A 21,817-nucleotide genomic window follows, 5' to 3' on the forward strand; every position below is an offset into this window, starting at 1 on the left:
CGGTGCAATGAAATTGGCATAGAATGAGCATAGAAGTGCATGAAATTGGCAGGAAGTGCATATAATTCATGAAATTGCCAGGAAGTGCATAGTAAAAATAGTGAGTAATGAGTTATGGCGTTAAACCTTTCCAAAAACAAATAAGGGTAAACTCAATGTGTAGTGTGTCAATTTACTTTTAAGAAAGGTTCACACCCCACCCTGTCTGTGCTGCATACAGGCCCATGTTACTGCACACTTCCTGCTTATAAGCTTCCTTCTATGTGGGTGGTGCCTCTACATCCAGATATAGAAGTACGAAAAACTGTCACCCACATAGAGGATGGTGAGTGTTCACTGGAGCTGTATCATCTTGACACTTGTGAGTAGCTTTTTAGGTTGTATCTATATCATAATTATTATAAAGAATGAGTAACTAATATAATGGATATAATGGGTAATAATGTCACCAGTATTTTGAACAAGAGATGATGCAAGTAATACAAAAGTCATATACTGTATATTCAGTTAAGGCATTACTGTGTATTTATGAAGTGAACGTGAAAATGTAAATCAAAATCCTATAAAATCATCAATGTTATATCAAATCATAAAATATACCATTTTCAAGTCAGGCTGATATATTATGTTTCTGTAACATTCTGTGGTCTCCTTCTATTCATACTGAAAGAGGAACACAGTGGTTTGTCTCTTGTGAGGAACTTGGACTAGATAAACTAACTGACGTGTGGGAAATGTTGTGTGACAAATTCACTGTAATCATCTGATGAGAAAAGAAAAGAGAACTATACCAGCAATGTTTTATGTTATTACTTCATTAATTTAGGTTAAAAACACAACCCAACTACTAAAACGTCTAATATGTTATTTCCATGGCCTAAGCCATGCAGTTCAATCAATTTTTGTGAACTTTGTGAAGCTAATCTCCCAAAGCCAAAGCGTTATTATATGTGCTCTCAGTGCTCTCGCCTGGGTTATCATTTATCATCTAATTCATTGTATATGGAGCAGCTTCAGACTTTATACTTGATGACATCACAAGTTTGACAGGGGTGGAGATGGCAAAAATAACGATGGATTCCGAGGAAATGTACGAGGGAGGTTGAATTGGATTTTGATTGTAGCCAATAAGACAAATTCGTTTTCTTTTGTCTTGTAATACTAAGATAATAAATGTAATGTAAACGTAAAGTTCAATGATGCATATACCTTTTACTAATTCCATATTTTTGTACTGCTTTGTCAGTTGCTGTTAAAATAGCATTCATGGTGTGGTCCTTTTTTGACCTTTTACGAGTGTGTAATCAAAATGCCGGCAGTCTTTCTAAAGAAGGAACTTACAGATGTGCCCATGACATCATCAAACCATAGCATACAATGTGTTTAACCATGTATAGGTGTTGTCTCCAGCCTTTTGAATGTGACACTATTAAGTTAGAAGAACACAGGCTTAAATGGGCATGTTTACAGTACCACCTCGCCCCTCCCATATTGCTCATCAGCACCACAACAATAATAATAATTTTAATCAGATTACACCAGTGGATATGAAATGTCTCTAAGAAGGTATCTCTATCTGTCTGCATTTCTGTCTGTACTGTCCTTCACATAATCTCCAGAACCGTTCATCTGATTGACCTCACGCTCAGCGGTTGTATTGCTGAGGACCCAGGTGGAGTGCAGTGGCAAATTCGGTCCTGTAACTTTTGAACCATAACTCTCAGAAGATTCTGCACCATTTAGAATTTTGTCCAAATCTCGTTTTTTCGCTACTCCTCCTCAGGGGTGTAAAGTACTTGAGTAATTGTACTTCGTTATTAAGTACTGTTTTTGGGGATTTGTACTTTACTCAAATATTATTAGGTTTGTATACTTGTACTTTTACTCAATTACTTTTCAGAGAAAAAAAACATACTTTTTACTCCCTACATTTAAAATGCAGACCTACAAAGTACAAAGTACAAATCTTGCAGGTCCAACAATTTTTATTTGTTTCTCTGGCTGAACTAACATTAACGTTATTAATCCACTTTATTTAAAAGTAGAAACAATTTTACTTTTTTGAGATTTTGAGACGGTACCCAAACTACCCATACTTTCATTTAAGTATCATTTCTGGGTACTTTTTACACCCCTGCTCCTCCTACAAGCATCTCTGGAAAACTTAACTTTTTGTGATGTTTGATATTACATACAGTTTAGCTATAGCTGGCCCTCAAAGTTTGCGCAAATCCATATCACCTATGATCATGACAAATGTGGTGCCATTTGGCTAATAGGTAGCAGCATCATAAGTTTAAATAGCCATAATGCTCCTGTCCGTTCTTTGCATATCTCGAGAACTGTTTATCTGATTGACTTCACACTTGGTGGGTGTATTGCTTAGTGTCAAATATAGTCGAATGTGAAGTCGATTGGATGCATGCTTCTCGAGAATGTTGCAAGCAGCAGAACCGCAGTAGGCCTATCACAGGATTTAGAAAATCCTATATTCATAGCCTATTTAACCTAAAACTAAAAGATAATATTAGGTTTGGTTCTACTAGAATACATTTTGTGTAAGTTCTCGTCCATTTGGGAGTGCCCCCTAAAAACAAAGTTGTTTTATGATTTCTATGATTACGAGCCAAATAACCACTTTTAGTGCTATTTAGCAAGTTTTTGTGTGGTGTGAGTGTACCTTGTGTTTTAGTTAAATCAAATCAAATCAAATGTATTTGTAAGGCCCGACAATACACGTTAATGTCCCCATGGGCCAGACACATCTTCTTTAAACAAGTCAAGAAGAAACATCACAATAAGTCAAGAACAAAACAAGAACACCATAAGGTCCAACACATTTAAAATAAATGCAAAATAAATGAATGCAACACTGCGACATAGCTAAAACCTATAGCAATAGGAACAATGCACCACAGGCAATGTGGAGGAGAGAAACCTTAGAAGGGCCATTCAAGGGGGGGGTCTCCCTTCTTAGATGTCGGTGATAGTAGTGTTGCAGACGGACAGTTGGTAAGCATGCACTCATGTGTGTAGTGAAACACAGATGAGTGCATGCAATAGCAACTGAACATTTTGAAAAATGTAAGATAGAGCTGATAGCGATAGCAACTGAACATTTTGAAAGATTAAAGATAGAGCTGTTAGCGGATCTATTTGAGGCACAGGGGCGGCGCAAAGAGGGTCGCATCCTCCCCGTCTTAATCACGGGACGTTCAACACTCCGGTCATCACTCCGAGACAGCTGGAGACAGGGAGACAGGGTGCGGCACAGAAAGGGTCGCCAGGCTGATCAATGCCTCAGGTCCCCCCCCCCTCTGCCCCAAGTGGCACTGGCACAATGACACTGACTGCACTGCACTAGTCCTTACTGGAACTCTGCACTCTTCACTTTATATCAGTGGCGGCTGGCTGATATGGGGCGCTAGAGCGCCGCCCTCCCTGGCCCTATAAATAAAAGAAACATGTTTAAAATGAATAATATTTACTCATTTTAAGTATGTTTGTGTTTCCAATGCACAATATAACGTTAATATATCAAATATAAATAATTGTTTTCATTAACAACAGGAAGTGACTCCTTTCCGTAGCCGCATTTCTCTCGGGCTAGACGCAATAGGCGTCTATTATTTCCGTAGCCGCATTTCTCTCGGGCTAGACGCAATAGCGCTTACAGTGGGCGTGCACTGGTTTCATCGCTGTATCCGTCGCAGCCAATCAGTGCGTAACGCGCTGTGCGTTTATGATGTATTATGATGGAAGCCGGGCGCTTTTCCAAGCGATCTATTATCATCTAAGCAAGCAGCGTTGAGACTTTCCGTAGCCGCATTTCTCGGAGACGCTCTCTGATTGGCCGATGCCAGTATTTTCTGTAGCGTCATTTCTCGGAGACGCTCTCTCTGATTGGCCGACGACAGTTTCTGGTTAGGAAGTTAGTTAGTTAGTTACTCAATGCTGTTGTGTTATGATGCAGTCACTCTGGACAGTGGATATACATTGACAACAACAGTCTGGGACTGTGGGACAGTGGACATTATACACTTTATCAAGCCCTCCGGCTGGACCACTTTTCAACTAAACACAGTGAGTTAATGAGTTAATGCGATCTGTCTCTCTCTCGCTCTCTCTCTCTCTCTGTCTCTCTCTCTCGCTCTCTCTCTCTCTGTCTGTCTGTCTGTCTGTCTCTCTCTCTCTCTCTCTCTCTCACTCTCTCTCTCTCTCTCTCTCTCTCTCTCTCTCTCTCTCTCTCTTAACACAGCGTGTTAATTTCGCTGTGGGTATTGCATAATGGCTGAATGAATGAATGGTAACTTGTTTAAAATGACAAGATAGGCCTATATATATGTGTTCATTATTGGATTGATGATCATACGTATACTAGTGTAGTATGAATCAATTAACTCGACTTAATGTTGATAACGTTATGAGTCAGTATTCGCTTGGTCAGCTTGGTCAGATGATCGCAACCACCCAAATGTAGTTCACACCGGCCGCCACTGCTTTATATATATATATATATATATATATATATATATATATATATATATATATATATATATATATATATATATATATATATATATATATATATATATATATATATATATATATATATGTGTATTTAATTAATTAATCCTCCACTGCACTGTTTTGTGTCCTGTGTCTGTGTTCGTGTTTGTCATTTACTGTGAACATACACTGTATTGCTGCAACAATTACCAATGTGTTTTTACACAAATGGCTTAATAAAGGAATCTGAATCTGAATCTGAACCTCCCCGTCATCATCACCGGACGTTCAGCACTCCGGTCATCACTACGAGTTATTGCTGGTAATTGTTCTTTGTTCCTCAACAGAAGATGGAGAGGTGTTTTCTGTTTCTTCTGGTGCTGTTGGTGGGTAGATATGGTAAGATAAAGGCCCAATCTGTGATTAAAATATAAAGAAATTGGCAGTGTCTAACCTTTAAATTCTAAACTAGGCATTATGGATGGTGCAGAATGACAGACAGACGGACAGGAGTGATTGCAATACCCCCTTGCAGCACTCTGTATCACACAGGCGTAGAGGTGTAGGTGGCTGGACATGTTGGATTTGATTTCAAATTCCTCAATATTCCTTATCTTCCGCTTTATCCAGCAGTTGCCAGTTTGTGCAATGCAGTGAAACTGATTCCTTAAAGAAGAACTCATTCAAGGCAGATATGTTAAATGTGTGGCTATTTGACTTGTTTTATACAAACTGATATGATAATAATAAACAAATGAAATGTGAAAAAAATTATAGTATGAAAATGTATTCTAATGTATTGTCCTCTATCATCTTCTGTAGGGTTTTCCCAAGAAGAGCGAAAATGTTCCAAGACAATGATCAACTCCTGTGGTGACTGTATAAAATCTGGACCATACTGTGTGTGGTGCAAACAACTGGTGAGAAACAATGAGTTGTGTATGTCGAGTTTAGCACATTATTAGTGCTCAGTGTTAGTGCATAACCAGTGGTAACAAAACCAGTGGTAACAAAGCCAGTAGTAACAAAGCCAGTGGTAACAACACCAGTAGTACAAAGCCAGTAGTAACAAAGCCAGTGGTAACAACACCAGTAGTAACAAAGCCAGTAGTAACAAAGCCAGTAGTAACAAAGCCAGTAGTAACAAAGCCAGTGGTAACAACACCAGTAGTAACAACACCAGTGGTAACAAAGCCAGTAGTAACAAAGCCAGTGGTAACAACACCAGTAGTAACAAAGCCAGTAGTAACAAAGCCAGTTGTAACAAAGCCAGTAGTAACAACACCAGTAGTACAAAGCCAGTTGTAACAAAGCCAGTCGTAACAATACCAGTAGTAACAACACCAGTAGTAACAAAGCCAGTGGTAATAACACCAGTAGTAACAAAGCCGGTGGTAACAAAGCCAGTAGTAACAAAGCCAGTGGTAACAGCACCAGTAGTAACAAAGCCAGTGGTAACAAAGCCAGTAGTAACAAAGCCAGTGGTAACAAAGACAGTGGTAACAAAGCCAGTAGTAACAAAACCAGTAGTAACAAAGCCATTAGTAACAAAGCCAGTGGTAACAACACCAGTAGTAACAAAGCCAGTGGTAACAGCACCAGTAGTAACAAAGCCAGTGGTAACAGCACCAGTAGTAACAAAGCCTGTGGTAACAGCACCAGTAGTAACAAAGCCAGTGGTAACAAAGCCAGTAGTAACAAAGCCAGTGGTAACAAAGCCAGTGGTAACAAAGCCAGTAGTAACAAAGCCAGTAGTAACAAAGCCAGTGGTAACAAATCCAGTGGTAACAAAGCCAGTAGTAACACCTTTGCTACACGTTGGCTGGACAGGTTCCCCCCGGGGGCGTCAGGGTGCACTCCACTCATGGTGTGGCGGCCTCTGCTGCCCTGTTAGGGGGGGCCTCTGTGGAGGACATTTGTGCTGCGGCCTCCTGGCACTCCCTGAGTCCTTTCGTTAGGTTTTACCCCATGGACATGACTGGGGGTTCTGTCTCCCAGGCGGTCCTGAGGTCCGGGACCTCTCCTGCATCCCGCCATCAGGTGGGCTAGCAGGGGTGTGTGGGTGTGGACCGCGGGGTGCTGTGTCACACGTGGTCCTCCTTGCGCTGTGCGTTCGGGGGTGCCTGGTTCCCCTTTTTTTGCACTTTGGTGGAGTTGACTGCCTCCCCCCCTTCGTTAGGACGGGCGGGTGGACGGGACTCCCCTCCTCCCTGGCTGGGGCTTACGGGCCCTCAGGGGGTGAATTTGTCGGGGCCACACGTCCGCTCTGCCCTTTATCTCAGTAGGCAGAGCGAGACGCGAAGCCAGATGATATATAACGTAAGGTTATCCTATAACTCTAGTTATATGAATACTGGCTGAGCGTCTTTGTGAAGTAAAAGTGAAAGTCCCAAACTCCCAAAAGTACTTTTACTTTACACCACTGTCAATATGAATTGTTATTATATTAATCATCATCATCCTTATCATTATTATTAATTTGTATTATCATTGTTAGTATTAGTAGGCCATCAAATAATCAGGATTGTGATGCAGAAATTACTGACTTCACACACACACAAACTCGGGAAAAAAGAAAAGCAGAAAGACAGGAACAATAGAAAAAAATACATGCAGGCCAACCAAGCAGATAAAGAACGGACGGACATAATACACCAGTCATACTACAATACAAAACTAGCTCATGGATTTTTTTTGTAATTGATTATATTTAGACAGCAAGAGAAATAATATGGATGGCTTAGCATATAATTGCGTGCGTGCGTGTGTGTGCGTGGAGGGCAGAGGGGTGGGTTGTGTAAGTTGTGAGGCTGACAGGGAGAATGCTCAGAGCCCTGGAATAGAGGCTTGAAACATGTGTTGTATGCGATAAGCCTTCCCCCTGCAATTATATTATAAATATTAACATTAGCAATTTGAATCCCCTCAGGTCGACAATGTTGTATACAACATCAAAGTACTCTAAATTACTCTTTGTAGAATATCTTTGGAATGCTTCCAGCTAGAGACCTATTTTAAGCGGGGTCCGCTAGTATAGCCTTTTAGCCAAGCGCCTCACTGTGATTGTATCCTTCTCAGAAGCTCTGTAATCCAGCGCAAAACTGCACTGTTTTTTGTTACTTTTGTACAATGAATAAATCCTATGTCTTCTGTGATTATTTAGTTGCTGTTGCTGCTGTTAGTCAACATCTGTAGCCTACCAATGGCAATTTATATCCCATGATGCATTGGGTTGAGTCTTTCAACAAGTTAGAGGCATAGAATGTGTGCATAACAGCACTGATCCCAAAGGTCACACAATGATGAGCATCTGAGTGCTTTTAGATCTGCTATTTGCAGAACTAATGTGTAGAATAGTGTAAGAGTACATAATTATAATTATTCCATGGATATATAAGTGTTTGTACCATTTCATTTGATGTTTTACTTTTTACACGTTTTATTTGGCTTCTTAAGAAGGAAAGAGACTTTATTAGCACATACAAAAAGCACTCAGCGACGTGGCCCTCTGTCAAGAACTGCTTTGAGGCATGACAACTATTTTGGATAGAAAACACATCAACTTATCTTGAAACTTTTTTTAATAATCCATGATGTGTGTTGGCTACAAGTACAATGATACCAAAATGGTATTCTCCATTTTTAGAATTTCACGAAGCAGAAAGCGGCTCGCTGTGACACCAGGCATCAGCTGATGGAGAGTGGCTGCCCGGAAGAGGAGATCATATCTCCGCAGAATCACTTTGAGGTCGTCAGGGACCTGCCTCTGTCCAAGTCGTTTGGCCAGCAAGAACCTGTGCAGCTACAACCCCAAGAGATCAATTTGAGACTGCGACCTGGTGAGTGGAATCAATATGGAGTAGAGGTGCACCAACGCCAATACCAGTATCAGGTGTTGACCCGTTCCCAGGCTAAATTACTAGTGCTTGGTGTTGATTCATGTCAAATATACCAAGAACTTAGTACTAGCACAATTCTAATGTTTATGAATGAAAATAATTGGATGGTGGCCACTAGGGTTGGGTACCGTTCACATTTTAAACCGGTACCGGGACCGGTTGCTGGAATTTGATATTGGTATCCAACGTTGCCTTTTTCCAGTACTTAACTCTCTCTGTAATAACAAAAAAAATAAGTCAACATTGTTATTTATTTAGAACATTTTGATATTCATTGTTGTAATACAACACACAAAATAAAATGCATAATAATGTACTATGTTTTTAAATGTATAAATCAATATTATCTGGCCATCCTCAGTAAATATGATCAAACTCCTCTGACCTTGTCAGACAGGAGATGGGACTCACTTAAAGTGAACTTGACGTGTTCTAAAACACATAAATGGGGATGGTGGAATGGATAGGTACAAACACAGGGAGACAGGGGTTTATGAAAGGGGAAAATAAATGCCACTGCTTGCGGAGTATAGCCCAGCAAACATGGTAGTAGTTGGCCCAACAATTACACATAAGATAACATAAGATATTCCTTTATTGATCCCCTTGGGGAAATTCAGTTAGGACAGTGGTACATTTGTGAAATTTGTGAAAATTCTCTGTGCAAAAACCAAATCCAAATCCTTGCCTGGTCAGTCTCACAGACCAGAGGTTAATTCACAGTTCATATTAAAGGTCCTGTGTCTTATAAATGGCATTTTCCAGTGTTTAGCATTGCTTTATAGCAATGGGGGTTTATATCAATGGGTCTGTTTCTCTAATTCTCATTTTGCCGGATTGCTCTAATTCAGACAATCTCCTCCCCCAGTGAACTATAGCTATTCTGATTTGACTCTCTATCCTACATAGCACTGCCATGATCTGCAGTAACGCCCCCTCTATGATTGTAGCGCAACCATTCGCTCAACAGCAGAGCGAGTGGAAATACCTTCACTTCCTCAAGCGGGTGGGTGCCGACAGAGAGAGGCAGAGAACGAACAAGCGAGAGAGAGGGAGAGAGAGAGAGAGATAGAGAGGGAGAGAAATTAATATAGTATCCCCCTCCTCTATCTCTCTATCTCGCTCTGTCTGCCTGTCTGCCTCTGTCTGACTGTGGGTGACTGTCACTCAAAGCGCTTATGGGCGGAACCCAGCCCAAAACAGCTTGAAATCTTGAAGTGGAAAAATGCTGCTTTATAATACTTGATTAGAAATACAAAACAATGAACAAGATGTGTTCCATAGACTCACAGGAATTGTGTAAAATTGCCCAAATATAGTGAAAGGAATAGCAAGACATGTCCCCTTTAACATTATTCAACATGGTATAATAGGACAATTAAACACACAGTAAAAAGGCAGTTTTTAATAGTGGGAGAAATCTTTTTTATTTGGAGAGCACAGCCTGTGACATGAATATTCTCATTAAAAATGTAACTGTATAAATATATTATATCTTGATCAGTATTTCCCCCCATCAGCAATGTAAATGTTTTCAAATGAGAGAAATATTCAACAAATATTGCTATCTTTATGCACTCACATTCTCACATGAGAATGTTATTCTACTATACTTTACTTTGTTTTTGTCTTCACAGGGATACCTACCACATTTACTGTGTATTTTAAAAGAATCCAGGGCTATCCAGTTGATCTCTACTATCTGATGGACCTGTCCAACTCCATGGCAGATGACTTAAGAAATATCAAGAGCCTGGGAAAGGCTCTTTTTGAGGCTCTGGAGAAAATCACTGAGCATGGTCGAATAGGTGATGGCAATCCATTAATTAAGACAGTGTATTCAAATGTAACTCTGTGTAGGTTACTTCTTAAGTCAACAGGCGTCATGCAAAAACAGTGCATACACAGATATGATCTTAAAATTGTGCAAACAAAGAACTTAAAGACAAAATCTGTAATGCTGTCAAAGAAACAATATCTAGGGGACCCCTTGCGAGCACGGGGATAACATGCAAACTCCACGCAGAAAGGCCCCATATGGGTACCTGGCAACGCGGAAACCTGGTCCCCAAGCGAGAATCGAACCCTGGACCTTCTAGCTGTGAGGCGGCAGTGTTAACCACTACACCACCTTGCCGCCTAGTAGTAGCAGTAGTGCTGGTTGTAGAGATGGTGCTAGTAGTAGCAGTAGTGCTGGTTGTAGAGATGGTGCTAGTAGTAACAGTTGCGCTGGTTGTAGATATGGTGCTAGTAGTAACAGTTGCGCTGGTTGTAGATATGGTGCTAGTAGTAACAGTTGCGCTGGTTGTAGATATGGTGCCAGTAGTAACAGTAATTATGGTTGTAGATATGGTAGATAGTAGTAGCAGTTTCTCTGGTTAGATGAATGTTTGTTTATGCACTCTTCAGGGTCTGGTTCTTTCTCTGGTTAGATTAACGTTTGTTTGTTTGTTTGTTTGTTTGTTTGTTTGTTTGTTTGTTTGTTTGTTTGTTTGTTTGTTTGTTTGTGCACTCTTCAGGGTTTGGTTCTTTCTCTGGTTAGATTAAGGTTTGTTTGTTTGTTTGTTTGTTTGTTTGTTTGTTTGTTTGTTTGTTTGTTTGTTTGTTTGTTTGTTTGTTTGTTTGTGCACTCTTCAGGGTTTGGTTCTTTCTCTGGTTAGATTAAGGTTTGTTTGTGCACTCTTCAGGGTTTGGTTCTTTCTCTGGTTAGATTAAGGTTTGTTTGTGCACTCTTCAGGGTTTGGTTCTTTCTCTTGTTAGATTAAGGTTTGTTTGTGCACTCTTCAGGGTTTGTTTTTTTCTCTGGTTAGATTAACGTTATATTTCATTTATGGCTTTGCGCTCTGCCTACTGGAACTGTCCCTTTAATCATATACTATCATGAAAACTTTCACCCACGTGTACGCACCCACCTGGGTGACCACGCCCACATCCGCTCACATATAAGCGGGGTCATGGCCATACTACCAGCTCCTTCCCTACTTTCACCACCGTGAAGTCCGTGTATAGCACCGCTTCAAGTTTAGTGCTTAAAGTAGTTAGTTAGTTATAGGAGCTGTGTTGGCGTTGTCTTTTGTTTCTCCCTCTCTCACTAATTTCCAGGAGACTTTGACTTAAGCCTTTGCACTCCCTGCGGAGCATAGGCCACTGAAAGTTATCTGTCAGTGTTTTCGTAATCAAAAGTTAACATCTGAGCGGGGGATTGGCCTACCCAGAGGTGCTTTTTTGTCAGGGTAGTGCTCCCTTAGCCCTTTGCCCTCTCAGGCCCACCGGGCAGTGGTTGAACCATTATTCGACTGTTCCCTCACCTGAGACCAGTTTGCCATGGGTGACCCTACCAGGAGCACTAGGCTCCATAACATAGCTCTCAGGATCCTAAGGACACGCAAACCTCTCCACCGCGATAAGGTGATGGTTCCAGGAGAAGCAATTTTTTGGAGAAAGAAAGGAGAAAGAAAGGATAATGTCGTCACCACCGGTGTAAAACAGCCGAGTGTCGGCATCTGATCGCTGTCTAATCCATTCAACAGGAAGCATTATTCTGACCTCCACCGGCATTTCACATTTGGGGAGTGCGCGTTGCTGGGCAGTTCCCCCGCCAGCGATGCGCTCCGGCTGTGCAGCTGGATACTATTGCCACGAGAGGCAGTCAGCTGGTCCGACGGCCTCTGGTGGGTGGTGTAAGTTGTGTGGGGTCGGCTGTGCAGGCTTGCAGCCCCGCAGAACAGCCGGCTCCAAGCGGGGATTCCTCCGTTGCCTCTCCATTGCGGGATGGATGGGACGGGGGGGGTTCTTGTTTGACGCCCCACGGAAACAGAGGCTTTGTTTGCCTGGGAGTCCCAAGTCCGAGTCTGGGTTTGAGTCCCAAGTCTCTGGGGAGGGATGCCCTCTGCTAGCCGCACCGGATGCTGGCTTCCGCCTATCCTATGGAGACAGTGAGTGCAGCCTCCCGGCGCGAGGGGTGCGAGTTTGCGTGTTTTTTAGCCCGAACTCAAGGCGGCAGCAGCCCGCATGAAACAGAGTTTGCTGCCGACGCCACTGTATCTCTGGTAACGCCGTCCTGTGAGGGAGACGGGTGTTGCCTCCCCTTTTTTCTTTGGGCTAAAGAAGAGGCAGTCGGCTGTTTGAAGTGATCAGGCCTGCATCGCTATTCCTCACGTTACACAGCTTCAGTAGTAGCCGTTAGCTAACAGTGGGCCCATGAGAGCTAACCGTTAGCTTGCTGCTGCGTTAGCCGGTGGCTATCGGTAGGCCGGTAAGAGCTAGCTGTTAGCCGGTAGCTGGCCATTGGTCAGAGCCGACGGTGGGCCTGTGAAGGCTAGCTGTTAGCTTGGTGCTAATCGTCAGCCTGGAGTTAGCCGTTAGCTTGTGCTAACTGTTGGCGTTAGCCGTGGGGAGTTAGCGGGCCCTGAACACTTTGACTCGGCGTCATCTCTGGCAGAAGATGTCGTCGGCCTGCACCATGGCCGGCCGCAGGATGTGGGCGAAGCGCCGGAGCGAGGCTCCAGCCGTCGCCACTTCTGGCCCCGCCAGCAAGAGGCCTCGTCAACGTGGTGGACCAGCCATTTGTTGCGGCCATTCATCCTGCGTCCGGGGGTCAGGTAGGACACGTTACACTATGCCACACTCTCCCTCCCCCCCAAAATGTTTTTGGTTAATAACAATGGGCCTCATTCAACAATACTCTCTTATTATTTTTCTTATATTCTTGCTTACTTGTCTGTTAAGAGAACAATAAGAAAAGCCACCGCCACATTCACCAAGCCATTCTTAACGTCCAAATCGGTTCTTACCCAGGTCGGTTGCATGCTGAATCCCACTCATTCTTAAACTGAAATGCGCGCTCGCGCTAAATTAATTTGCATACAGACACGCCCGCCATCTCCTTATAAGGCGAATGAGGCGTGTGTAAAACAGCCGAGTGTCGGCATCTGATCGCTGTCTAATCCATTCAACAGGAAGCATTTTTGCGACTGGTCTCAAAATGACACACACACACGTCTCACGACTTGCATGTGTGTGTGTTCCTGTGGGTCGCTCATCGCATGTGTGTGTGTGTTAATCTGATGACAAATAAAGACTTATACTTCTACTTATACGTATACCGCATACTGTATAGTGCAAAATAAATCGTTCCAGCAAAGTAGGCTTTGTCAATACTGAACGACTTGACGACGCTTGTCAAGAATCAATCGTGCAGTATACTGATATGTATATGCCGCTGATCCTATGCTCTCTCCTTTCAGAGAGAGATGACAGGTGACCGATCCGGTACCTCCGAACCTATAGGTTCGGAATTACCGGAGCTGTCACCCGCCATCTCTCTCCGAAATGTCCCTGTGGCCAAAACTCTGAGTGCGCTCAGAACTTTAGGAGCAGAGAAGAGAGGAGAGGAGAGAGGGGAAGAGAGGAGATGTTGTAGATATGTGTTATATGCGTACGCCTGGGCAGCCAGCATCTAACTGTTCTAACAGCAATATATAATCCATTTCAGAAGCAGAACGCACGCAATAAGTTATAATAATAATAATAATTATTGAAAAGTTCTGGGTTTATAAAGTCGTATTTGGGGGTACTGTATTTGGGGGCAAATGACCAATGGTTTGCTTTAAACCCATAAACTCCTTCCTCTCTCACCATTTTATATATATTTTAATTTGATCTACTAAAACTGTATTGTATTATATTGTTTGTTTTGTAAAGTGTCTTTGAGCATTAGGAAAAGCGCTATATACATCTGATGTATTATTATTATTATGAATGGTAGGCTTTTTTAAATGTTTCTCATCTGGGTAAAAGTTTCTTATATGGGTAAGAGTGCTCTCGACCACTCTTACAATTTGTTCTTGCCTGAGAGAAAAGCAACAATAAGAAAACATTGCCGAATCCCAGGTAAGAACAAAATAAGAGAAAATGCTAGTTAAGAACGAAATTTGTTCACTACGGGGGGCCGGGGGGCCCGGATCCTCCCGGATTCTGATGGTTGTAGGGGACCTCAGCAGGTACATCTGTCCAGCTTTCCGCTCTGCTCCACTCTTGTGTTCCAGTAGGCAGAGCGCAAAGCCATAAATGAAATATAACGAAGGTTATCCTATAACCCTAGTTATATGAATTATGGCGAGCGCTCTGCTCTGACTCACTGAGGACCCCACAGTCTTCAGTTTCGGCGGTGAAAGACTGGGGAAGGAGCTGGTAGTATGGCCATGACCCCGCTTATATGTGAGCGGATGTGGGCGTGGTCAGGCAGGTGGGTGCGTACACGTGGGTGAAAGTTTTCATGATAGTATATGATTAAAGGGACAGTTCCAGTAGGCAGAGCGCTCGCCATAATTCATATAACTAGGGTTATATGATAACCTTCGTTTGTTTGTGCACTCTTCAGGGTTTGGTTCTTTCTCTGGTTAGATCAACGTTTGTTTGTGCACTCTTCAGGGTTTGGTTCTTTCTCTGGTTAGATTAACGTTTGTTTGTGCACTCTTCAGGGTTTGGTTTTTTCTCTGGTTAGATTAACGTTTGTTTGTGCACTCTTCAGGGTTTGGTTCTTTTGTCGATAAGAAGGTCCTGCCCTTCACAGACACTAACAAGGAGAAACTGAACCATCCCTGCCCTAAGAATGAGACACACTGCCAGCCTGTCTTCGGCTACAGGCATGTTCTCAGCATGACAGCTAACGCGGAAGAGTTCAACACTGAAGTAGGAAAGCAGTACATCTCTGGGAACTTGGACATTCCTGAGGGAAGTCTCGACGCCATGATGCAAGCTGCTGTCTGTGGGGTAAGAACCTACGTTAAATCTCTATTTGCGCCGGACTAGTATTAGGTAACAGTCAATCTATGGACATCAGACTATGGACATGCCAAGGTCAATCTGAGGCATTTGGTACATCGTGCCCTTCTGTGGGCGGCGGCCAGAGCAGTCAAACGGTCCCACAGAATCATGCCTTCCTTCTAGTGGTGGGCGGATCGATCTAAAATATCGGTGTATCGATACCAACGTTGGTATTGGTATTGATCAATACTTGCGTGATGAGATCGATACTTACATTTCAGTTTATTTTCTCTACGTTCAGTGCACAACACCTGTGACATCATAGTGGTTGTGCATTGTGCAAACAGCCAAACACCGCTCCTCTCACTCACTTCGCTCATGCTCACTCTGCCCCTCCTCCCCTCCCTCCCCTGCTATACTGTGAGTCATTCAGAGCACTGCTGGGTTGCACCGTTTGGTGTTGTTTTACAGCTATAGACCACAATACTGCAAGATGTGATGTTTTCAAGTACTGTGGCAACACCACTAACCTATACAAACATCTGAAAACACACCCAAAAGAGAACTCTGAGGTGCAAAATAAACAGAGGAGGATCCTCTAGTAAAGTATCGGTATCGGCAATACTGGCCATGTACTGTATTTACTGTATCAATGTGTGTTAAGTTTTCATGCAGCCTGTATAGTCTAGTAGGCTTTGTTTTGTTAAAAAAAACAATAATAATAAAATTAAAAATTAAAAACACAGCTTTATTTACACTATAGGCCTATTTTGATATAAATTGTGTGGGTAGTATATACTTTTTTTATTTGAACTGAAATGTCCTGGAGCTGAAAAGTTTGGAACAGTGTGTGTCTGGAGAGAGAGGAGAGAAAAAAGCCATGCGATTCAGTGAGCTTTCCTCAATATCTCTACTACGCCTGTGAGTTACAAAACACCACTTGGTTCGCAGCATCCGGGCTGGTCTCCCCTACATTTTGACACCAGGACCAGCATTCTACGATCTCAGGCCGTGGAGAAAACAAAAATAAAAACTGCCTGGTTCGTCCGGTTGAGTAGTTTCCCTGATTGTTAAACTAATCAAAAGATACAGCCATTTATTCTTTTCTTGATTTGGAGCAGTGGAAACAGTTTTAATATTTTTTGGAATGGGGTGTGTCTGGAGATAAGTGAGGCATTATCACCACAATGCCTGAGAGTTACAAGCAACTGCATTTGTATTTATCATACCATGACAACCTTTGAATAGATTAATGATATTCAGAAATATTCCTGGAATTGACACGTCAGTGAAGTGGAGGAACAGGGGGAGAGGATGGGGGAGGTGCAGAGCAAACAGCTGTATACAATATATAGCATTCACACACACACATTCGTATTATCTTATCCATGAAAGATTTGCAAACATTTAGTGAACTTCCAGGGACAAAAGCCACAGAGGCTAATTTATAGGGATGTCCGATATTATCGGCCGACCAATATTATCGGCCGATATCGGCAGTAAAATGTGATATCGGAAAATATCGGTATCGGTTTAAAAAAAGAAAAAAACAATAACAATATTTGTTATATATATATCCAGTGAAATTATTAGTTACCTGAAATTATTCAGTTTTTTGGGGGGGGAAACCCTGCATATATCGGTATCGGTTGATATCGGTTGATATCGGTATCGGAAATTAAGAGTTGGACAATATCGGAATATCGGTATCGGTAAAAAAGCCAATATCGAGCATCCCTACTAATTTACATTTACAATAACATTTTGTCATTTAGCTGACTCATTTATCCAAAGCGACTTACATGTACAAGTTCTGTATGACAAGTCATCAGGAAGGGCACAACTCAAATTAGCTGAATAACAATGTTCATCAAAGTGTTGAGTGCTACAGTGTAGGTTAGTATATTAGGACAAGTGCATGACAGTAAGGTTAGTTAGGGTTAGATTATTATTTATTATTTAAATTTGTATATTGGCTCAGTTGATTTGTCACCATCAGTCATCAATTCATCACCAACAGTATGATGTCACCACCATGGTTTCTTATTAATATACTGTATCAGTCAAGAACCGTTCTTCATTTGCATCCCAATCAGGTGTTAATACCAATTTATGCTCCTAAACCAACATTGTACAGAACAAGATCGGTTGGAGGAACAGCAGCACCAGGCTGATAGTGCTGACCACTGATGCTGGTTTCCACATGGCTGGAGACGGCAAGCTGGCTGGTATTCTGGAACCCAATGACGAGCAATGCTATATGGAAAACAACGAGTATGTCAGAAGCAGTGAGATGGTATGTGATGGGATTATGCACACACCCCCACATACACACACACACACACACACACACACACACACACACACACACACACACACACACACACACACACACACACACACACACACACACACACACACACACACACACACACACACACACACACACACACACGGGCACGCGTGTGCACACACACACAGGGGCGGACCTTCCTACAGGCGATATAGGCGGTCGCCAAATTATTATTATTGTTATTATTATAATTTTTATTTTTTTTCTGCACAGTTTTGGCGCCCCCCTCTATATCTGCAACCAGTATTTTTACATAAAAGTCGGTCAAGTGTTTATAGAATTGAGCGTTGAGGAAAGAAAGACTAATATAACGTTAGAGAACTATGAAGAGGCAAAAGCCATCCGGCCATCCAGTTTAAAAAGAGAAGAAAAGAAGAAGACGAGAAACGTGCCAAGGTGAAAGGTATGTCAGACTACTGCTTGACCTTACTCCTAAAACCCACCTTACCCCTGCCCATTTTGACAACCTAGGATGGCTTAGAGTAGACGACAGAGTACAGCAACTTGCAATGGGCCTGGTCTACAAGATACACTACACCACTAAGATACCCATGTACATGTCGAAATACTTCCCAAAGGTCAGTGAATTCCAAGACCACAACACCAGAGGGAGTTCCACAAATCATGTTCAACCCAGATTCGGCTCAAACAAGGGACTAAACACGGTTTGCAATTATGCCAACGTGGAACGCCCTACCCACAGCCATAAAATAATGTGAATCCCTACCCTCCTTCAAAACCACTCTCAAAGAGCACCTACGGTTGGCTGCAATTAGAAACTGGTCCCGGTAAATGTCCACCCCTGCCCCCACCGCGTGAACACTTAAGGTAACTAACTTGCGTTCAGCGTTTCGTTCAGCGTTTCTCTGATTGGCTACACACCCACGTGACCGCGCTAGCATGCCCCCTTATACGCGTCCTGCCGCTCTGTGTGTTGCAGCGCGTTGCAGCGAGCGGCAGAGCGGCAGAGGCGCTCGCCTTCGTCAATACAATGTTTAAAAAATATAATTTAATATATAATATAATAATTTGTGCTTCACCTAAAAATTTGGTCAGCAGCCTCCACTGATGTACAGTGATTCAAACCCCCTCAATGTGCAGTTTCTGACAGCTGTGCTGTGTTGTCACACAAAATGACGTTATGAATAAAAACGCGAAATAACGATAACAATAACAATGTACAGTTTCTAGTTAATCAGTCAGCAGCCTTCACTGATGTACAGTGATTCAAACCCCCTCAATGTGCAGTTTCTAACAGCTGTGCTGTGTTGTGTTGTCAAGCGAAATAACGTTATGAACAGGGGTGCAGTCGTAATATGGGCGGAGGCCAAACGGTATCCTATTATTATGCAAAGTCTAGGCACTTATCACCTAGATCCTGCATAATAATAGGATGCGTGGCTTTGCGCGCACTTCGAAGCCCAAACGCCGTTTGACCGCGGTTGCCGAGCACTGCACCACTGGTTATGAAAGAAAACGCGAAATAACATTATATAACGTTGTGTTCGTTACAATGTACAGTTTCTGACAGCTGGGCTGTGTTGTCACGCGAAATAACGTTATGAGCGAATCTGGTAGTTGTTTTGATAAATATGTTGTGTATTCTAGCGATTCGAACATAACATTACATTTACACACAGAGCGGCAGGCGGCGATAAGGGGGCGTGCTAGCGCGCGGTCACGTGGGCGTCGTGGCCAATCAGAGAAACGCTGAACGCAAGTTAGTTACCTTAAGTGTTCACGTGCCCCCACCCACCCAACCTCCTCCTATGTACAGTTTCTTCCCCTTCGAATGTATATATTTATTTTAATGATCTCTTTCCAGTGGCGGCTCGCCACTGGTGGCGCTAGGGCGCCGACCCACCTGTTAAATGAGAGAAGAAGGAAAAAAAAACGTTGTAGTTTTTTGTTTTATAGCCCTATAAATAATATAAACATGTTTAAAATGAATAATATTTACTCATTTTAAGTATGTTTGTATTTCCAATGCACAATATAACGTTATTATCTAAATAAAAAAAACAGCGTTTTCATGGGCAGGAAGTGACGTTTTTTTTTATTTTTTCGTATTTCTCGCCCGGGCAAGAAGCGATAGCGCTCTGACTGCGCGTCACAGTTTGATCGCTGTCTCCGTCACAGCCAATCAGTGCATACGGCGTTGTGCGTTGAAATATGACTATTATGTTGGAATCCGAGCGCGATTTGAAGCGGTCTAGAAAGCAGCGTGAACTTCCGTGAGAATTTCCATAGCCGCATTTCGCGGAGCCGCTCTCTGATTGGCCGACGCCAGTATTTTTTTCTATGGCAGAATTTCACAGAGACGATCTCTGATTGGCCGAATCCAATTTCTAATGTTCCAATTCTAGCTTCTAGCTTGGTTCCTGGTACTAGGACTGTTGTTTGTCTTAGAGCGTGCCGTGCTGTGACTGCAAGTTCTTTAGACTGTTAAGCTTAGGCACTCTTTCAAAGTTGGTTAAGGTTAGAGTTTGTCTTAGAGCATGGCGATAGAACGCCAGGTAGTTTGCAGTCTGTTCGAGCGGAAATGGACAAAGGAATGTACTTGTTGAGTGTTGTGCTAACGTCGACGAGCTCAGCTGAGCTAACACTTGGCTAACAAGCTATATGGCGGATTATACACGTTTCCTGCCCTGGACGTTTCAACTAAACAGTGAGTCTCTCTCTCTCTCTCTCTCTCTCTCTAACGTTAGTAGTACTACTAGGCTGGTGCGGGCTAACTGGCTATCGTTCTGGGAGCTAACGTTAGTAGTACTACTAGGCTGGTGCGGGCTAACTGGCTTAACGCTAACGGTTGTAAATAGTTTTTTTTAGGAGCAGTACTACTGCTGGCCATTCATGAAGCGAGACATTGCTGATTGTTTATTTATCGATGGCTCATTGATTTAACTACTGCAGCTCTCTCGGATTGAAAATACGTGGATTATGGCTTGTTCAATATTGTCTATGTTTGAATGAATGAATGAATGAGAACTTTATTAACAGATTGCAGAATGGGTACAATACAGTACGGCTCAATACACACAATTGTTAAGGGGATGCAGACCAGAGAAAGACGTTTGTCTTGTTTACATCAGGGTCCCAGATTTTCGATTCATATCGATAGTTTAATAGCTAGCCTTGGCTCGTTTAACAATATGCAAAATATGTGTACAGCCCTGTACTCATACTGAAGTTATTCTTGGTATATAATAGGTCTGATTGTGTAACGAATCGATTCCACGTCGCGCTGTGTGTGAGAGAGAGAAGGAGAGAGGGAGAGATCTGCCTGTGTTTGGAGACGGGCGAGTTTTGTTTCTAACTTTTCTATTTATATTGTGTTTCAAGTTGTGAATTAGAGTCTAGACTATACTTTATTTGACTGGTTGTGTGTTGTTGTAGTAACAGCTGAGCGACTCGTTCATAAGAGCCGATTCATTGCCGTGAGCGTGAGTCGAATCGCTCACGTCTTGCCATGAGTCTTGCGTGGTACAGTACTGTACTGTACATGTTTGCAAAATATTTGGTATAGCGCCCCTAGTGGCGAAGTACCCAGCGGCCGCCACTGTCTCTTTCTCTTAAACAGTACTGTATATTTGTATGTCTTGCATGTCATAAATGTCTTGATGAAACAGTACTGTATATCTGTATGTCATGTATGTCATAAATGTCTTAATGAATTGAAAATGGGGGACCCTGATGTAAACAAGACGAAAGTCTCTTTCTGGTCTGCATCCCCTTAACAATTGTTTGTATTGAGCCATACTGTATTGTACCCATTCTGCAATCTGTTAATAAAGTTTTCAATCAATCAATCAATCAACCAAAACTGGGGTTTATGAATAATAGTAGGGTCTGGATTGCGTGACCTAGACCTAGACCAGGGGTTCCCAAAGTCGGGGTCGCGACCCACAGGAGGGTCGCGAGCCGCCGCGGGGGGGATCGCCAGATGATTTCCAAAAAATACAAATAGATTAGATAGACAGGCCAGGACAGTGATTCTAGTTGCAGCAGCGCAATAGTTAGATAACCTAGGTGGGGAACAACCAGGAGATCACTGCAACTCACACAAGTTGGAGAACGATCTCTCTCTCTCTCTCTCTCTCTCTCTCTCTCTCTCTCTCTCTCTTGCTCGCACACACACACACACAAAAGGAGCCGCATGTGATTGGTGGAGGCGGGACCCTTACAAAAAACTGTTGTTGCTAATCATTGACACATGCTAGCCTGTAATAATCCCCCCCAGAAAAATTTACTTTGCATTTGATATATTGCAAATATATGCAATCACACA

At 42.6% G+C, this 21,817-nt stretch overlaps 1 protein-coding gene across 2 annotated transcripts in view; it reads left to right on the forward strand.

The window, feature by feature from the left end:
• The first annotated feature begins 324 nt into the window (after nucleotides 1–324).
• The window catches only part of itgb2 (integrin, beta 2), a 40,423-nt gene continuing 18,930 nt past the window's right edge, over nucleotides 325–21,817 (forward strand). The window contains exons 1-8 of one of the 2 annotated variants that reach the window (XM_084314781.1): nucleotides 333–361; nucleotides 3,974–4,083; nucleotides 4,857–4,908; nucleotides 5,332–5,429; nucleotides 8,156–8,348; nucleotides 10,046–10,216; nucleotides 14,941–15,182; nucleotides 17,314–17,472. In XM_084314781.1, coding sequence (XP_084170907.1) covers nucleotides 4,860–4,908; nucleotides 5,332–5,429; nucleotides 8,156–8,348; nucleotides 10,046–10,216; nucleotides 14,941–15,182; nucleotides 17,314–17,472 — 912 coding nt within the window. In that variant the 5' untranslated portion in view covers nucleotides 333–361; nucleotides 3,974–4,083; nucleotides 4,857–4,859. Of the gene's footprint in view, nucleotides 362–3,973; nucleotides 4,084–4,856; nucleotides 4,909–5,331; nucleotides 5,430–8,155; nucleotides 8,349–10,045; nucleotides 10,217–14,940; nucleotides 15,183–17,313; nucleotides 17,473–21,817 lie in introns of both variants that reach the window. The other variant, XM_084314780.1, reaches the window with a different exon arrangement.

The sequence above is a fragment of the Notolepis coatsorum genome (assembly GCF_963971535.1).
Source record: "Notolepis coatsorum genome assembly, chromosome: 5".
NCBI lineage: Eukaryota > Metazoa > Chordata > Actinopteri > Aulopiformes > Paralepididae > Notolepis > Notolepis coatsorum.